The sequence below is a fragment of the Symphodus melops genome, assembly GCF_947650265.1.
Source record: "Symphodus melops genome assembly, contig: scaffold_230, whole genome shotgun sequence".
Classification (NCBI taxonomy): domain Eukaryota; kingdom Metazoa; phylum Chordata; class Actinopteri; order Labriformes; family Labridae; genus Symphodus; species Symphodus melops.
This window is the reverse complement of record NW_027636750.1, coordinates 2,501-20,000: the sequence shown is the minus strand read 5'-3', so window position 1 is coordinate 20,000 and position 17,500 is coordinate 2,501. Positions and strand designations below refer to the sequence as shown.

General features: G+C 49.2%; 2 protein-coding genes across 5 annotated transcripts; one reads left to right on the top strand and one right to left on the bottom strand.

The window, feature by feature from the left end:
* The first annotated feature begins 1,452 nt into the window (after positions 1 to 1,452).
* ppp1r15b (protein phosphatase 1, regulatory subunit 15B) lies at positions 1,453 to 8,905 on the top strand. 3 transcript variants are annotated; one of them, XR_013778486.1, is made up of 3 exons: positions 1,453 to 4,253; positions 6,848 to 7,164; positions 7,196 to 8,905. XR_013778486.1 is itself a non-coding variant. In XM_079372853.1 (2 exons), exons 1-2 carry the CDS (start codon positions 2,304 to 2,306, stop codon positions 7,052 to 7,054), a joined length of 2,157 nt encoding a protein of 718 aa, XP_079228979.1. In that variant the 5' UTR covers positions 1,453 to 2,303; the 3' UTR covers positions 7,055 to 8,905. The 3 variants fall into 3 exon arrangements, 1 of the variants encoding a protein (XP_079228979.1); XR_013778487.1 differs by having other exon boundaries at positions 6,848 to 7,337; positions 7,369 to 8,905; XM_079372853.1 differs by having other exon boundaries at positions 6,848 to 8,905.
* A 1,840-nt stretch (positions 8,906 to 10,745) lies between these two features.
* Positions 10,746 to 12,888, bottom strand: LOC306819099 (achaete-scute homolog 5-like). 2 transcript variants are annotated; one of them, XM_079372850.1, is made up of 2 exons: positions 12,768 to 12,888; positions 10,746 to 11,472 (listed from the first exon to the last, which is right to left on the bottom strand). In XM_079372850.1, the coding sequence occupies exon 2, from the start codon at positions 11,432 to 11,434 to the stop codon at positions 10,985 to 10,987; it is 450 nt and encodes a 149-aa protein (XP_079228976.1). In that variant the 5' UTR covers positions 11,435 to 11,472; positions 12,768 to 12,888; the 3' UTR covers positions 10,746 to 10,984. The 2 variants fall into 2 exon arrangements, with proteins under 2 accessions (XP_079228976.1, XP_079228977.1); XM_079372851.1 differs by having other exon boundaries at positions 10,746 to 11,469.
* Positions 12,889 to 17,500: the final 4,612 nt, after the last annotated feature.

Sequence of the window (17,500 nt, the reverse complement as noted above, 5' to 3'; positions counted from 1 at the left end):
TGTGATTTTTGTTCTTTTTTGAGAAAGATTTTGTGGCCATTTTGAAACAAGCTGCGTCTGTGGGTTTCTACTAATCCAGGTTGCAGTGAATCTTAAAGGAGCGATTTCCTGCACCTTGTTTTTGCGCTGTAGACGAGACAAAGCGAGGGAGGGGGTGAAAGTGCAGGAAACAAACTCTTCTCCGTCTGAACTGTTCAACGCGCTCGCCCTCAGAAAGGGTTCAAACCAGGACAAGAAATAAGACAGCTGCAGTTCAGAGAGTGTCCACTAGAGGCCTTCTGCAGAAGACAAGAAGTCTCCTTTAGGTCCCGTGTTGACATGAACATGTTTAAAGGCTGCTCATCGTTTCTTTATCCACACACTGAACAGGAGGTGGAATATTTAGATTGAATAAATCATTGATTTTGATCTAGTTGAGACTAAAGGTGATTTCCATCATGGCCACTGTAAGTTAATAAGGATTGATTATAGCCGTAAAGCTCCTCTTCAGGTTTCACAGACTGAAGACATGACAGGTGACCATGAGGACCGTTTGGGGTCTTTCAGGTGAATCCGGTTTGTTTGAACAGCCTTTATCTAAAGTATTGATCGTTTTGGGGACAGGGACGTGATGAAGTCCATAAAAAGTGTTTGTTAAAAAGTCAAATATATGAAAGTAAAAAAAGCAGCCCCAGCCGTGTGACTGCAGCAGTCTTGCTCCGTGTTGATGTGACGGCGTTGTTCAGTGCAGGTGGGAGGAGTTTGAGCCCCCGGGGAGAAGAATGTAAGTTCAAAGTGAACTGAATCTTAATGTACTGTAAATACTGAAGCTAATGAAAATGTGATTCTGATCCACGGGCTCTTATTAATGTGTAACTTTCATTTTGAAACATGTTTTGTATTATTTGCACTACAAAATAAACTTGAACTGAAAAAAATAGTTTATCGAGTTCTTTTTGTAAACCTTGTTTTTTCTTCTTTCTATCACCAAGCAGCGACTTGTCTGCACATTCTTCGTCTCGCCCTCCTCACCCGTCTCTTCCTTACTCCCCCGTCCACACCTTTAAATTACCTGAAATATTTTTGGCTGCGTTTTTTTTTGTTGTTTTTTTGCAATCATGAAATATTTGTGCAGTTAACTTTCAGGGCCACCTCTGGGAAGAAGCATGAAATGTGCTTAAAAGCTTTAGGGATATACAGAGAGTTAAACTTCATAAAACATATATGATTATCTACATTTTAACCTGAAAGTAAAATGAAATATGAAAGTTAAATGTACACACAGCTTTTCTCTAAGGAATACTCAAAACGTGACTTTATAAAATGCATGTAAATGTATTTAAAGACATCAGAGTTTCATGCATGTTGTTGATCCTGCAGCCTGTAACACAGCTCGGGGTCTCATTTAGGGACCGTGTGTGTGTGTGTGTGTGTGTGTGGGAGACTCAAGCTGATAAACACGTGGCTGTATTGAAGATGTGCACATGGGGAGTGATCCTTGGACTCACTTTGGATTATGTAACAGAGCAGCAGGGCGCACGCGGTGCTGTCACGCGCTTTTTTAAGGTTCGGTAACACCGCGACGCTCCCTGCGCGCAGATTCTGCGTAGAACGTGAAGTCGAGTAGTTTGCGTCGGTCCCTTGACTGTCTGATGAAATCTCAAACTGCAGCGTAAAGACGGACATACGGACGCGCTACGACGGCGGAATCCCACTTTAGAGTAGAAACCCGAACAGAATTAACAACACGAGGAGAGTTAATAATCTAAACTTGACAGAGAAGTTAATGAATCGCGTTGTTTTAAAGGGATATTTAAAATCCACCGTCGCGCGATTGACAAGTAGCCGCCGAGCTAGCTTTTTATGCTAAGCTAACCTGCTAGCATCGCCGGCTGCCGTTGGAAGCCGACAGGAGGACCCGGTTCCGACTCCACACGGATCTCTAACCGAGTCAACATGGCTGGTCTTCATGCTACCGAACTGGACTTTACTTCACACCGGGATTCAGATGTGTGTGTGCTCTCCAGCTCGGTCCCCGTCTTCACTAAGTTCTCCTCCAGACAGAAGCTGAGCCATGAGCGCAGCGGGCTCGCGGAGGCTGTTTCCCGGGTTCCCTCGGCTGGTCGCGTGCGCAGCTCCGAGTAAAGACAATGTTGAATAAAAGGACTGAAGTCTTTCCATCAAGCTGCTCCTGTTAGCCCGGGCTGCACAATCCTACAGTGTGACAGCTGTCAGATTAGCAGCTGAACTGACAGAGAGATTGAATCCTGCTGCTCAGGTTATTTTTCATATTATCACTATTTTGCACTTTCGAGTTGATTAAAATGTTCAGAAGTATGAACAGTGAGGGACAGCTATCGAGCGGACAGAGCTCGTCCTCTCCCGCCGGGCATGAAGTCCCCTCCCCCGGCCTCCACAGCCAGGAAAGCTCGTGGATCGGCCTGCTCTCCGTGGTGTCCAGGCCCGCGATGTCATTTCTCCAGAGGTATCTCCCGGATCGAGCCCGGAGCCCGGCGCTGCCTGACGGAGGAGCCGGCTGGATGAGTGGGGACTTTCAGAACAGCTTCGTGGATGAAGAAAGAGAGTTTTTCCGGCAGCTGGATCCGGGTGCTCACCTGACCTACCTGCGCTGTCAGCAGCACGGAGCGGCCGGCATGCTGGAGCCCACAGACAGCGGGACTCTGCCCTGGATCACTCCTGAGTCTCTGCGGGAAATTAGCCTTCAAGGTGGGGAAGAAGTTGACTTTAATGTCTGCCAGCAGACCCAGGTGGGATATCTATCTTCTGCCAGGACTTTTCTCGGCCATGTTCGCTTGGGTTTGGTGTCATCTCAGGAAATAAATCCAACCGGGGAAAAGGACTGGGTGACCGAGGTAGTCGGCTCTTCCCTCAAGAGCAATGGGGGTAAAAGCAGGACGTGGTGGCGCAGTTTCTGGGGGGGTGAGAGCTCACAGAAGGGGCAGATGTCAGACGTGTCCCGAGCCGATGAGAGGTCAGACCTGCTTTGTCCACAACAACCAGCGGCCGACACAAATGCCTCCGCTGCAGAAACAACCGCTGCATCTGTCCAGAACGCCGTCAGGGGATGGACGCTTGGAGAAAACACTGGACCGCCTGACCACAAAGACCAGCCGGCCAACAATGGAGGCCTTCAAACAGCCCAGAACACAGAGGCATCCACACCTGACCAGCACCTCAGTAACCACCTGAGCAGATCAGGAGCTGCCGCCCCCTGCAGTGAGGTGGCAGTTCTCACCCCTGACCAGGACAATGGTTACTCCAGTCTGGAAGAGGAGCATGTCCAGATGTGCCAGTACATGGTGAAGCCCCCGAGTGAAGAGCTGCCTCAGCAGGAGCTTCAGTCCACTGAAGCCAGCACCCCCATGGGGAGGGAGGACGGGACTGCTGAGGAGGGCGAGTCGACGTCAGGAAAGCCAGCTGAGGAAGAAAGGGAAGAAGACGAGCAGGACGTCACGGCGGAGGATGGTCAGTCTGTGGAGGCGATGGCGCTCACAAACCCTCCGTGCCAGAACAAGGCCATCGCCTTCATCATGGGCTGCCCCTGCAGCGACGACGAAGACGCCGCCGCCAGCAGCCAGTCAGACGGGGAGTCCAGTGATGACGATGATGATGATGATGGCTTTGACAGCGAGGGCTCGTCCGATCTGTCCGACTCCTCTGATGAGGACGATGAAGACGACGATGCAGACTCGGACAGCGAGGCGGACTCTGAGGCCGAGCGGCTGTGGAACTCACTCTGTCAAAGTGCAGACCCGTACAACCCTCGAAACTTCACCGCCCGCCTGCAGACCCGCAGCACCCCACCAAGGACTATCCCCTCGTCCACGCCCCTCTCGTCCACCCAGTCCACCCCCGACTCCTCTCCTGACCTGACCTCGCTCCCTCTCTCCTCCCCTCACCTCCCCCCCTCCTCCTCCCCTCCTTCTGGAAGCGACACGTGGGACGACTCGACCTCGGCCAGCGAGGTGGATGAGGCAGAGAGCCTCCGCCTGTTGAGCTCCTTCAGCTGCTCCTCGGATCCCTACAGCCCCTTTAACTTCCAGGCCACCATCAGGACTCGAGCTCCTGCTGAGGCAGCGCCCCGGGCCAGAGCCAAGCTCAGAAGGAGCTCCCAGAGTCCGGCTCGCTCCGCTCAGCAGCAGCCCACCTCTCCGCCTGAGTACAGGAAGGAGGAGGCCGAGGAGAGGCTGGACAGCGGCTTCTCCGAACTCTGCACCTCGTCTGCTTCCCACAGCTGCAGCAAAATCAAAAAGGTCAGCGTCTTTACTTTCACTTTGACTTTAATTCTTCTTTGTGTTTTATAAAGTTCTGCAAAGAAACTTTAAAGTACCGTAAATAGCCGACTAAAGTTGACTCTGAGGCAGTGAAGGGACTGTTTAGTGTGACATGTGTTACAGTGATGTTTTTCATCAGCCGTGTTACAGACGTGTTACAGCCGTGTTACAGACGTGTTACAGACGTGTTACAGACGTGTTACAGACGTGTTACAGCCGTGTTACAGCCGTGTTACAGACGTGTTACAGACGTGTTGGATGAAGGATTTCCAGTAGGCTCTGTTACACCTTGTGCGTCCTACATATGGACAAACACATGGACTTATTTTGAGCCTGTGCGTCTTATATCCAGGTGCGCTCAATAGTCCGCACGGTAACGAAGGGGGGGAGTTTTCATTGGATGGTATGAACGATGACATGGTCCATGATTGGACAGACACCGGAGACGTCTCACAGATTTGATAGAATCGGTGTGAACGAGTTCGATGAGCTTCTTCAGATGTTTCTGCTGGCTGCAGTACAGCGTGCGGCCCGTCTGACCTCCTGTGGAGCGGCGAGCGGCGTGTGTGGATCACAGTTTGCACGTCCTCGTGGGTTTAACTAAAGAGAGAGAGACTTTATCACAGAGCTGATGAGGAAATGTCAAACAAACACAACAAAGAGAGGTGACGTGACATCAGAGTTTCTTTCTCTAAAACACGGCGAGCTCAGTGTGTGTGTGTGTGTGTGTGTGTGTGTGTGTGTGTGTGTGTGTGTGTGTGTGTTCATCATGACTCAGGGCAGTCACACTGAACCTCTCTGTTAATGATTGACCCTCATGACTGATCTGCTGCGTGGACACATGATAACACGGGCGTGTCGCTGAATAACATGAGGTGTCATGATCACATCCATTAAAGTGAAATGTTTCATATCTGCACAACAAACGAGTATCTGTGTGTGTGTGTGTGTGTCTATATCTGTGTGTGTGTGTCTGTGTGTGTGTGTGTGTGTGTGTGTGTCTGTGTGTATCTGTGTGTGTGTATCTGTGTGTGTGTGTGTGTGTGTGTGTATCTGTGTGTGTGTATCTGTGTGTGTGTATCTGTGTGTGTGTGTGTGTGTGTGTGTGTCTGTGTGTATCTGTGTGTGTGTGTATCTGTGTGTATCTGTGTGTGTGTGTATCTGTGTGTGTGTGTGTATCTGTGTGTATCTGTGTGTGTGTATCTGTGTGTGTGTGCATCTGTGTGTATCTGTGTGTGTGTGTATCTGTGTGTGTGTGCATCTGTGTGTATCTGTGTGTGTGTGTATCTGTGTGTGTGTGTGTATCTGTGTGTGTGTGTATCTGTGTGTGTGTGTGTATCTGTGTGTGCATCTGTGTGTGTGTATCTGTGTGTGTGTATCTGTGTGTGTATCTGTGTGTGTGTCTGTATCTGTGTGTGTGTATCTGTGTGTGTGTATCTGTGTGTGTGTGTGTATCTGTGTGTGTATCTGTGTGTGTATCTGTGTGTGTGTGTGTGTATCTGTGTGTGTATCTGTGTGTGTGTGTATCTGTGTGTGTATCTGTGTGTGTGTGTATCTGTGTGTGTGTATCTGTGTGTGTGTATCTGTGTGTGTGTGTGTATCTGTGTGTGTGTGTGTGTGTGCATCTGTGTGTGTGTATCTGTGTGTGTGTGTGTGTGTGTGTGTGTGTGTATCTGTGTAAGGCTGAACGATTGTAGGAAAAGATTGAATTGCGATTTCGTTTTTTATCACGATTTTTCTTCAAATCCAGCTCGTTCAATGTAACATTTACAAACATGACAGGAAATGACATCACACCAGTTAACACTTTAAATGCCAGAACTCTAAATTAATAGACTGAAAACTAAAGTTAAGAATTAATTTCAGATTTATGAAGAAGAAACACACAGACGTGATGTTCTTGTTTTTAGTGTCAGTAGAAATCTGATGATAAGTGATGATATATATTTTGGGCCTTTGGGGTTGCCGTAGGTGACTTAGTTCACAGAAGTTATGAAACAAGAGAAGCTAACAATGTCTCCATATTTTCTTCAAACATTTACCTGTGAGCATCATTTCATGTTCAGGTCTTTCATTGTTTATTTTGAGTATGTTTAATAAAGTTACGTGAGACAACAATTGATACATCCGCTATGCTAACCGCTAGCATTCCTATTCAAATTCCCATAGACGTTAGCATCAAGCTAGCGGACTTTTCAGTTGTTTAGCATATGAGATGGATAACTTATGTTTAGTTTTACAGCTTCTTTTATTAAAGACTGGACAAAGAAACTTCAGCTTCTTTATTGGAGGAAAACTGTGAGCTATCTGTGGAGCTGTGTGTCAGGCTAAAGAAGTCACGCACGCACACACACACACACACACACACACAGGGACAGAATAGACGGTGTGTGTGTGTGTGTGTGTAAACTGAAACAACGGCTCCTGGGTCAGTCGGGAGAAGCGCTGCCAAAAACCGCGGCTTTGACGATCACGTGATCACGTTTTCTGAAGTCGTGATTTCGATCAGAAAACGATCAATGGTTCCGCCTGATGTGACTTCTGTCTCACTCCTGCTCGTCTGTTGTTTCCAGGTTCGTTTCTCTGACGACGTTCAGGAGTTCTTCGCCAGCTGCAGCGAGGAGGAGGAGGACCGCCGGGGCCCCTGGGAGGAGCTGGCCCGGGACCGCTGCCGGTTCCTTCGGCGCTGCCAGGAGGTGGAGCAAAGCATCGCCTACTGCCTGCAGCCGCAGCACCGAACCCGGGTGTACAGCCGCCTCGTCCTAGTCCAGGACGCATGAGGACAAACTTTGACTATAAAAACCTGTCCTCAAACGATCCACTCTGAGTGTCTGAGATGTGTGAGGACAATCGAGCTGTCTTCCATGTCTTAGATGTGTGAGGACGAGCTGTCTTCCATGTCTTAGATGTGTGAGGACGAGCTGTCTTCCACGTCTTAGATGTGTGAGGACAATCGAGCTGTCCTCCACGTCTTAGATGTGTGAGGACAGTCGAGCTGTCTTCAACGTCTTAGATGTGTGAGGACAATCGAGCTGTCTTCCACGTCTTAGATGTGTGAGGACAGTCGTTGTCCTCCTTGTCTGAGATGTGTGAGGACGAGCTGTCTTCCATGTCTGAGATGTGTGAGGACAATCGAGCTGTCTTCCACGTCTTAGATGTGTGAGGACAATCGAGCTGTCTTCCACGTCTTAGATGTGTGAGGACAGTCGTCTTCCATGTCTGAGATGTGTGAGGACGAGCTGTCCTCTACGTCTGAGATGTGTGAGGACGAGCTGTCCTCTACGTGTGAGGACGAGCTGTCCTCTACGTGTGAGGACGAGCTGTCCTCTGTGTTTAGCATGAGGACGAGCTGTCCTCTGTGTTCAGCATGAGGACGAGCTGTCCTCTGTGTTCAGCATGAGGACGATGGTCGTGAGAGGCTGCAGATGGACGGACTCTGTACTGACTGGACTTGTTTAGTTCTTTGATGGGGTCCAACCTCAGACTGGAGTCCACGCTTGTCTCTGCAGCTTTGTCTTTGTGGACTTGATGGACTTATGGGACACAAATCAGGGCGTCTTCATTGGGAGCTGTAAAAGACTTCTCGGGGTGTGAAGGGCTTAATCACTGTGAGGAGAGCGTCAGTGTTTTTATTTACAGGGTCACATGTCCACAGCTCAGTGTCCCCCTCAGTGTCCCCCTCACCTCGTCTCTTCATCTCATGACTTTGTGCCAAAACATGAGGCTGCTGAGAGAAGCCTCCGCGTCCTCACGAGAGGACGAACCATGAGTGGACGTTTAGAGACAAACAGCGTTCTCTCGACTTAAAGGAACCCTGATCGTCTGTCAGTATTTCACTTTGTTTCCCCACACAGTTTAATCTTCAAGCCAAAGATCGCTCGGTGTGTGTGTGTGTGTGTGTGTGTGTGTGTGTGTGTGTGTGTGTGTGTGTGTGTGTGTGTGTGTGTGTGTGTGTGGGTGTGGGTGTGGGTGTGGGTGTGGGTGTGGGTGTGTGTGTGTGTGTGTGTGTGTGTGTGTGTGTGGGGTCAGGATACGAGTCACCACCATCTGAAGACGTGGTTCCTTAAAGTTATAAAAAGTGTTCTTCTGTTTGAGCCGTCCAATCAGGAGCCAGCTCTGCCTCCTGAGTCCAGGTGGATTTCTGCTTCACGTCTCTCATGAACGTGAGAGGACACGAAACCAACAGCTGACTCCAAGTACAGAATATTAAATATTACATATGATGTCACTACCGGAGCCTGAGTGGACCAGGGGGGTCTCTCCATGTGGACCACTGGAGTCTCCATGTGTTCTGGTTCCATGTGGTCCGGTGGAGTCCCTCCATGTGGTCCGGCTCCATGTGGTCCGGCTCCATGTGGTCCGGCTCCATGTGGTCTGGCTCCATGTGGTCTGGCTCCATGTGGTCCGGCTCCATGTGGTCCGGCTCCATGTGGTCCGGCTCCATGTGGTCCGGCTCCATGTGGTCCGGCTCCATGTGGTCCGGCTCCATGTGGACCTCCTGGTGTGGTGTGTCTCTGAGCGGATGAATCTTCATATTTGAAGCTAAAATGTGTTTTATTTTTCTAACCGTCTTCTGTCGCTTCATTTCCTCACATGTGACTTTGATGATTAAATCTGAGATGGATATTTAATCCTGACTCTGACTCCTGTGTCTCCTCTGGATCCTGTCACCCTGCCTCTGTGTAGACTGGATCCTGTCACCCTGCCTCAGTGTAGACTGGATCCTGTCACCCTGCCTCAGTGTAGACTGGATCCTGTCACCCTGTCTCTGTGTAGACTGGATCCTGTCACCCTGCCTCAGTGTAGACTGGATCCTGTCACCCTGCCTCAGTGTAGACTGGATCCTGTCACCCTGCCTCAGTGTAGACTGGATCCTGTCACCCTGTCTCTGTGTAGACTGGATCCTGTCACCCTGCCTCTGTGTAGACTGGATCCTGTCACGCTGCCTCAGTGTAGACTGGATCCTGTCCTCAGTGTAGACTGGATCCTGTCACGCTGTCTCTGTGTAGACTGGATCCTGTCCTCAGTGTAGACTGGATCCTGTCACGCTGTCTCTGTGTAGACTGGATCCTGTCCTCAGTGTAGATTGGATCCTGTCCTCAGTGTAGACTGGATCCTGTCCTCTGTGTAGACTGGATCCTGTCCTCAGTGTAGACTGGATCCTGTCCTCTGTGTAGACTGGATCCTGTCCTCTGTGTAGACTGGATCCTGTCCTCAGTGTAGACTGGATCCTGTCCTCTGTGTAGACTGGATCCTGTCCTCTGTGTAGACTGGATCCTGTCCTCTGTGTAGACTGGATCCTGTCCTCAGTGTAGACTGGATCCTGTCCTCAGTGTAGACTGGATCCTGTCCTCTGTGTAGACTGGATCCTGTCCTCTGTGTAGACTGGATCCTGTCCTCAGTGTAGACTGGATCCTGTCCTCAGTGTAGACTGGATCCTGTCCTCAGTGTAGACTGACCTTATATCACACGTTTGTAGCTGATTCTAATATTATAATTTTAACCATTTTAAAGTGACAGGCACCAAATACTGGAGAAGAAGTTTTAAATTCAAATCTGCAACATCAGGATACAAATTCTTTCAGTCTGCAACCATCAGATGGTGATTATATGAATATAAAATTGAACTTCAGGGCCACCGTAGTTACAATTGAAATGCTTGAATTATTTGACTTAATAAACCTCTTCGAGTAGCAGAAGAATTAATCCATCAAATATTTCAGACAAACGTTGCTCAGGTCACGAGCAGTTAAACATGGAGAGGACACCTGCTAATCATCCTCACATGACCTCCTCCTCCTCTTCAGCTGTTAATGCACGTTATGACTGGAAGTCTTTAAAGATCACATGACCTCCTCTTCTTCAGGTGAAATCAGTGTGTTGTTGTAAATCCACTCTGATCCTGTATTTGATCATGTCTATAAACCCCTCTATTTCAGCCCTGCTCAGAACAGGCTGTTTCTGTGTCTGTAGCTTTAAATATGTAAATGAGCTGTGTCTGGCCACGCCCCCTCTCTGGAAGGGCTCGGGTGTACTCGCTGCTTTCTGGCTCCATGTCCTATTGTTTACGGTGAGAAGGCAGACTCAGAGGGCAGAACAAAACCTAGCTGTGGGAGGGTCACCCACCTGGGGGAGGGGCTACTGCCCTTTGTGATGTCATGAAGGGGAGGGGCTACTGCCCTTTGTGATGTCATGAAGGGAACGTCTCCAAACGGCCTGTTTGAGCAGGCAGGAGACGGAGAGGATGGACTTTTCTCATCACTGGGGGGTTTATAGACATGTTAGAGGAACATGGAGGAGAGGATTTTATAGAATATAAAAATGTGTAAATGCAGTTTTGGAGAGAAGCACGCCAAAGGGTCGTTTGTGGACGGCGACCACTCAGAACTTTTTATTTCCTTTTTGTATAATATGAAAGTAAATTCTGTTTGATCACAGCAGATGGACTCGTCACAGGAACATTATAACCTCTTACATCAGACCGAGACGTGTTCATAATAATTTACAGTTTATGGTCAAAACGAAGTCCTGGGCGTTAAAACGTTCCCTTTGAAAAAGCATCCTGGACCCGTTGAACGCATCTTTACCACAGCAGGACGTTTTCTCTACAGTTTTAAACGTCTCTTCTTCAGACGTTCACGGAGCGCCAACTCAGCGTGTTCAGGTTGAAAAAGTAAACAGGAAGGCGGCGGTCCCAGGAGGTCGGATGTTCAACACGTGACCCCCTCAGACTCTCCTCCACAGTCCGGTCCAGGTGGCTCCCCCTCGTCCTCCGGCTCCACCAGACCCTGCAGGTATTTGATGTACCTGATGGCGGCCCTCAGGGTCTCCACCTTGCTCAGCCTCTTGTCGGCGCTCTGACCCGGCAGGTGGTCCCTCAGTTTGGCGTAGCCCTGGTTCACACACCGAACCCTCTGACGCTCTCGCTCGTTTCGCTTCTGGATGAACGCCGGCTCGAAGGGACACTCGTAGACGCTGAAGTGTCCGTGGGGGTGGAAGGGGGACAGGTACGGCAGGAGCCCGGGGCCCCTCAGTGGGCTCTTGTAGGGGTCCAGGGTGGAGGGGTAGAGGAGGAAGGGGACGGACCGAGAGCGCTGAGAAACACTGCTGTTCTCACAGTGGCCAGCAGAGGGAGACAGACTGAAGCTCAGGTAAGACATGATGTGACCTTAAAGCTCAGTGATGGTTCATCGTCCTGCTGAGACACAAAGAAGACACGAGTCAGCTCGACTGGACAGTTTAGTTTGAACCCCAGACCGCACGCCGTGGGCCTGAACAGAACCGCTTTCACACCTGCACAGAACGCCTGATGACTTCAGGGGGAAGCTGCATGTGTGAACGCAAACACGACCCCGACTATAAGAGCAAAGCCTGTCGTTCTGAAGAAAACATGAATGATAATCCTGTGTTTGTTTAGTGCTAACACACACACACACACACACACACACACACACACACACACACACACACACACACACGTCAAGCTAACGACAGACTGAGAGCTGGAGCCTCCTGACAAACTGTTACACGGCGCCCACCTGTCAATCAGTTCAGCTACACGCCTTATTGTGAATAACTCTGATCCTTCATCCAATCAAAATGCTTGAATTGAGAAAAAAAAAAAAAAACTGTTGTTGAAAAAAACTCCTGCAGTACCTGGAGTGTCCACTAGAGGCTGGCTGCAGTACCTGGAGTGTCCACTAGAGGCTGGCTGCAGCTCCTGGAGTGTCCACTAGAGGCTGGCTGCAGTACCTGGAGTGTCCACTAGAGGCTGGCTGCAGTACCTGGAGTGTCCACTAGAGGCTGGCTGCAGTACCTGGCGTGTCCACTAGAGGCTGGCTGCAGTACCTGGAGTGTCCACTAGAGGCTGGCTGCAGTTCCTGGAGTGTCCACTAGAGGCTGGCTGCAGTTCCTGGAGTGTCCACTAGAGGCTGGCTGCAGCAGCACAGGAAGTCACATACACACCCATTCAAACAGCCTGTTTTTACAGCAGACATGAACATGTTTACAGCCTGCTTCAAAAAACCAAATAGGTGTGATTAGCTCATGTCTCCATCCACACACACTGTACGGGGGGAATGTTTTCATGACTCAGCAGTTTTGATTTTCCCGTTTTATTTTGAAAGGTTAAATCAGAGGAGCACCTGGATGTAGAGCTGTCAGATACCAGAATTAAAAACTTTGATGCTAATTCCTTTAAACTCATCGACATCTTGACCCGTGTGAAACCACGGCAACAAGCAGACTGCTGACTCAGCTGTTTAAACTGTTTGAACCTCTCTACACGCCACGGGTCTTTAAAATGATCAGAACAATCAAACAGTCCGAAAGCATCAGAATTAAGACGACAACATTTCAAACATGAACACGTTCTGCTCTCTGTCTGAGGAGCGTCAGAATAAAGGCGCCTTAAACGGGAGCAGAGAAACTCGCGGCGTGTCCATCTATGGACGCCGTCTTTAAACAAGCATACGGTAAACGTCTTTGTCTCACCTTCCTCGGATGCTGCTGTCGCTCTCCTCCTCTGAGGCTACAGGACGAGACACTGACGCTTTACCTGCTCTCACTCGCCAAAGCCCCGCCCCTCCAGGTGTGTGTGACAGGACGTCAGGTAGCCACACACACACACACACACACACACACACACACGCAGACACACACACACCAAGTCCTGCATCGTCACGGTGAAACACTGTGTGTGTGTGTGTGTCTGTGTGTCTGTGTGTGTGTGTGTGTGTGTGTGTGTGTGTGTGTGTGTGTCTACATGTGTGTGCGTGTGCGTGTGTGTGTGTGTGTGTGTGTGTGTGTCGGTGGTGAAACATCAAAGAGCTCGCTCAGATAAAAATGAGTGTTTGCAGTTTCCTCTTCCTAAATCCTGTATTTCCAGATGAAAGACATCAGCAGCACACTCCCTTCCTGTCAGCCTCTCATCACACAACACACACTGATGACTGTTTACACACACACACACACACACACACACACACACACACACACCTGTAACTTGAGCTGCCGTCTGAGAGTCGACTGAAACGTGTGTGTGTGTGTGTGTGTGAGGAGACTGCACAGATTTCTTTAGAATGAAAACTGAATACTTGAAGGCACATTTGACCTTGTCTGGTTTTGACCTTTGACCTTTAACAGAACCAAACTGCCGAGCTGCTCCGAGTGTGTGTCAGGTGTTCTTACCTGAGACGGCGTGATGTGCCACTTGGCTCAGACGCCTCCAGGTCGTTTCATATCGTCCTCAAATCCTCCAGTCGATGGACGCTGCTGTTCTTAACTTCCATCTCTGACCTGCCGCTTTGCATTGTGGGTAACAGTATGTCAGGTGAACTGGTCTGGGTTTGTCCTGACATCCAGGTGTTTCAGTCATCTGTTCTGCACCAATCAGAGCGCTCTGTGTGACCACGAGGACGTTTAGATGAAGACAGGACTGAAGTGACCCGAGGCCCCCCCCCCCCCCCCCCCCCCCCCCCCCCCGTTGACTTGGGTCCTTTGAAACAGTGATCCACGCCTTCATCACATCTCTGCTGGACTCAGCCAGTCCTCCCTCGCACGGCTCCAGTGAGTCCAGAACGCTGCTGCTCGCCTCCTAACCGGAGCACGACAGAGAGGAGCACATGACCCCCCCTCTGGCTGCCTCACTTCAGAGTTCATTTTAAGATTCTTTTATTTGTTTTTAAATCTTTAAAGGTCTCGCCCCACCTTACCTCTCTGAGCTGCTCCATCCCTACGCTCCTGCCCGGTGCCTCAGGTCAGCTGACCAGCTGCTCCTGCCCGGTGCCTCAGGTCAGCTGACCAGCTGCTCCTGCCCGGGGCCTCAGGTCAGCTGACCAGCTGCTCCTGCCCGGGGCCTCAGGTCAGCTGACCAGCTGCTCCTGGAGGTACCGAGGTGTAAGCGGAAGCTCAGAGGGGAGAGGGCTTTTTCTACTGTCGGTCCCAAACTCTGGAATGATCTCCCACTGCACATAAGCCACGCCCCCTCACTGTCCGTTTTCAAAACTCATCTTAAAACACATTTTTATTCTTTGTCTTTGAACCCAGCATGAGACTCCTGTTTTAGTGTTTTTATTGTTTTAGCCCTGTTAGTGTTTGACTCATGTGTTTTATGTTTGTGCTCTTCATGGATGTTCAGCACTTTGTCACAGCTACGGCTGTTTAAAGCGCTTTATAAATAAAGTTGAGTTGAACGCTCAGAGAGACGAGACGTGGACTCCATGTTGTCCCTAACCATCAGAGACACAGGTGAACTTGATGAACCTGTCTGTCCTCAGATGTTTCCTCCTCGTCTTAATCTCTCCGTCTGTGTGTTCCTGAAGAAGGAAACACACACACACACACACCTCCGACTGTGTGTGTGTGTGTGTGTGTATTAAGGAGTGTGTTCACTCTGTTGTTTCATGTAACATCAAAGAGGAAGCATGCAGAAACTTGTTTTTAAACTGCTTCTTTCAAAGGACAAATCAGAGAGCTGCTCTCTTCCTCTGTGATCAGTCAGCCAATCAGAGAGCTGCTCTCTTCCTGTGTGATCAGTCAGCCAATCAGAGAGCTGCTCTCTTCCTCTGTGATCAGTCAGCCAATCAGAGAGCTGCTCTCTTCCTGTGTGATCAGTCAGCCAATCAGAGAGCTGCTCTCTTCCTGTGTGATCATAGGATAGGATATTACTTTATGGATCCTTTATTGGAAATTCAGGCGTTACAGCAGCAGAATCAAAACAAGAAGTCAAAAGTCAAAAAAAGTCCAAAACTGATTTAAAAATAAAAATAATAACATAAATACAATTCCAGGTAGTAAGGGGGGGGGACATGCTGTGTTGAAGCTTCTCTGACAACAATGCAGCAGCCAGTATGTCCTCCTTCTAACTTTAGATTCTGCTCCTGAATGCTCTGGATCTGATTGGACCAGAGAAGGTAGGCGGGGCTTTGAAGGCCGTTTTGGACGCCCCTGGGTTTGCCAGATATGAGAGCAGTTATCAGGTGAACAGGTGTTGCAGCGATGGAAGCGGGCAGTGGAACTGCTTCAGATAGAAGTGATTGTACCCGAGCTAAAAAGCCTCTGCATGTTTCTAATAAGCTCCAGCAGCAGAAAGCTGCTCAAACTAGGATCAATGTTGGAGATGAAACATGGAGAGAGGTTAGAACGCAGAAAGCTTTACAGACCCATGCAGAGCTGGCTAAACACTGAAGCTACAGTGTCCACCACATGCAGAGCTGGCTAAACACTGAAGCTACAGTGTCCACCACATGCAGAGCTGGCTAAACACTGAAGCTACAGTGTCCACCACATGCAGAGCTGGCTAAACACTGAAGCTACAGTGTCTCTACATGCAGAGCTGGCTAAACACTGAAGCTACAGTGTCCACCACATGCAGAGCTGGCTAAACACTGAAACTACAGTGTCCACCACATGCAGAGCTGGCTAAACACTGAAGCTACAGTGTCCACCACATGCAGAGCTGGCTAAACACTGAAGCTACAGTGTCCACCACATGCAGAGCTGGCTAAACACTGAAGCTACAGTGTCTCTACATGCAGAGCTGGCTAAACACTGAAGCTACAGTGTCCACCACATGCAGAGCTGGCTAAACACTGAAGCTACAGTGTCCACCACATGCAGAGCTGGCTAAACACTGAAGCTACAGTGTCCACCACATGCAGAGCTGGCTAAACACTGAAGCTACAGTGTCTCTACATGCAGAGCTGGCTAAACACTGAAGCTACAGTGTCCACCACATGCAGAGCTGGCTAAACACTGAAACTACAGTGTCCACCACATGCAGAGCTGGCTAAACACTGAAGCTACAGTGTCCACCACATGCAGAGCTGGCTAAACACTGAAGCTACAGTGTCCACCACATGCAGAGCTGGCTAAACACTGAAGCTACAGTGTCTCTACATGCAGAGCTGGCTAAACACTGAAGCTACAGTGTCCACCACATGCAGAGCTGGCTAAACACTGAAGCTACAGTGTCCACCACATGCAGAGCTGGCTAAACACTGAAGCTACAGTGTCCACCACATGCAGAGCTGGCTAAACACTGAAGCTACAGTGCCCACCACATGCAGAGCTGGCTAAACACTGAAGCTACAGTGTCTCTACATGCAGAGCTGGCTAAACACTGAAGTTACAGTGTCCACCACATGCAGAGCTGGCTAAACACTGAAGCTACAGTGTCCACCACATGCAGAGCTGGCTAAACACTGAAGCTACAGTGTCCACCACATGCAGAGCTGGCTAAACACTGAAGCTACAGTGTCCACCACATGCAGAGCTGGCTAAACACTGAAGCTACAGTGTCCACCACATGCAGAGCTGGCTAAACACTGAAGCTACAGTGTCCACCACATGCAGAGCTGGCTAAACACTGAAGCTACAGTGTCCACCACAGGCAGAGCTGGCTAAACACTGAAGCTACAGTGTCCACCACATGCAGAGCTGGCTAAACACTGAAGCTACAGAAAGCTGCTCAAACTAGGATCAATGTTGGAGATGCTTTTGAAACATGGAACAATAGTCAGATAATTATTTATGGAATAAAAATATATTCATAAATATTATAAGACACCTTAATAAACACATTTATGAAGAAAAATAATTATAATAATTTATTCCCAGATTGGTCAAATATCTGATTAAATTCTTGATTAGTTCAGTGAAACGTGTTTTCATGATGAGATCGCTGTTCAGCCTTTAAAACCATGAAAACATGGAGACAGACTGAGCTCACTTTATAACATCATCAGAGTATCAGCTCGGGTGACCTTCAGCTGTGTGTGTGTGTGTGTGTGTGTGTTCATGTTGTCACAGAGCTGATTTAACTCTATTAATCCGCCAGGTGGCGCTCGTGCTTCTGGGCTGAGCGCGCGCTGGTCTTTTCTGTGATAGAGGGGGCCTGATGACAACAGATGTAAAACCCAAAGAATCAGACCACACAAGTTTCATTTATCATGAGCGATATTTAATAATAAACCAGTGACGTCACTGAAAAAGACACCAATCAATAAGCTTTTTTCAGAGACACGCGCAGCCTTCACAGAAGACCTGAACTCTCACCTGTTCGTCTCTACACAGTAGGAAACTAGTGACGAGTTTAAAAACGTGCAAATGTTGCACAAGTGAACACAAGGAGCTCACGACACTGCGTCACGCACACGGTGCGCGTGCAGTCGTCTAATCAGTGTAAATGAGACAGAGGTCCGAGCTACCACGGCCTCCATAGGGAG

Coding starts and splice junctions, on each gene's coding strand:
- ppp1r15b (XM_079372853.1), top strand. CDS start 2,304: ATGTTCAGAAGTATGAACAGTGAGGGACAGCTATCGAGCGGACAGAGC. Junction 4,254..6,847: donor GCTGCAGCAAAATCAAAAAG/GTCAGCGTCTTT, acceptor TGTTGTTTCCAG/GTTCGTTTCTCTGACGACGT.
- LOC306819099 (XM_079372850.1), bottom strand. CDS start 11,434: ATGTCTTACCTGAGCTTCAGTCTGTCTCCCTCTGCTGGCCACTGTGAG.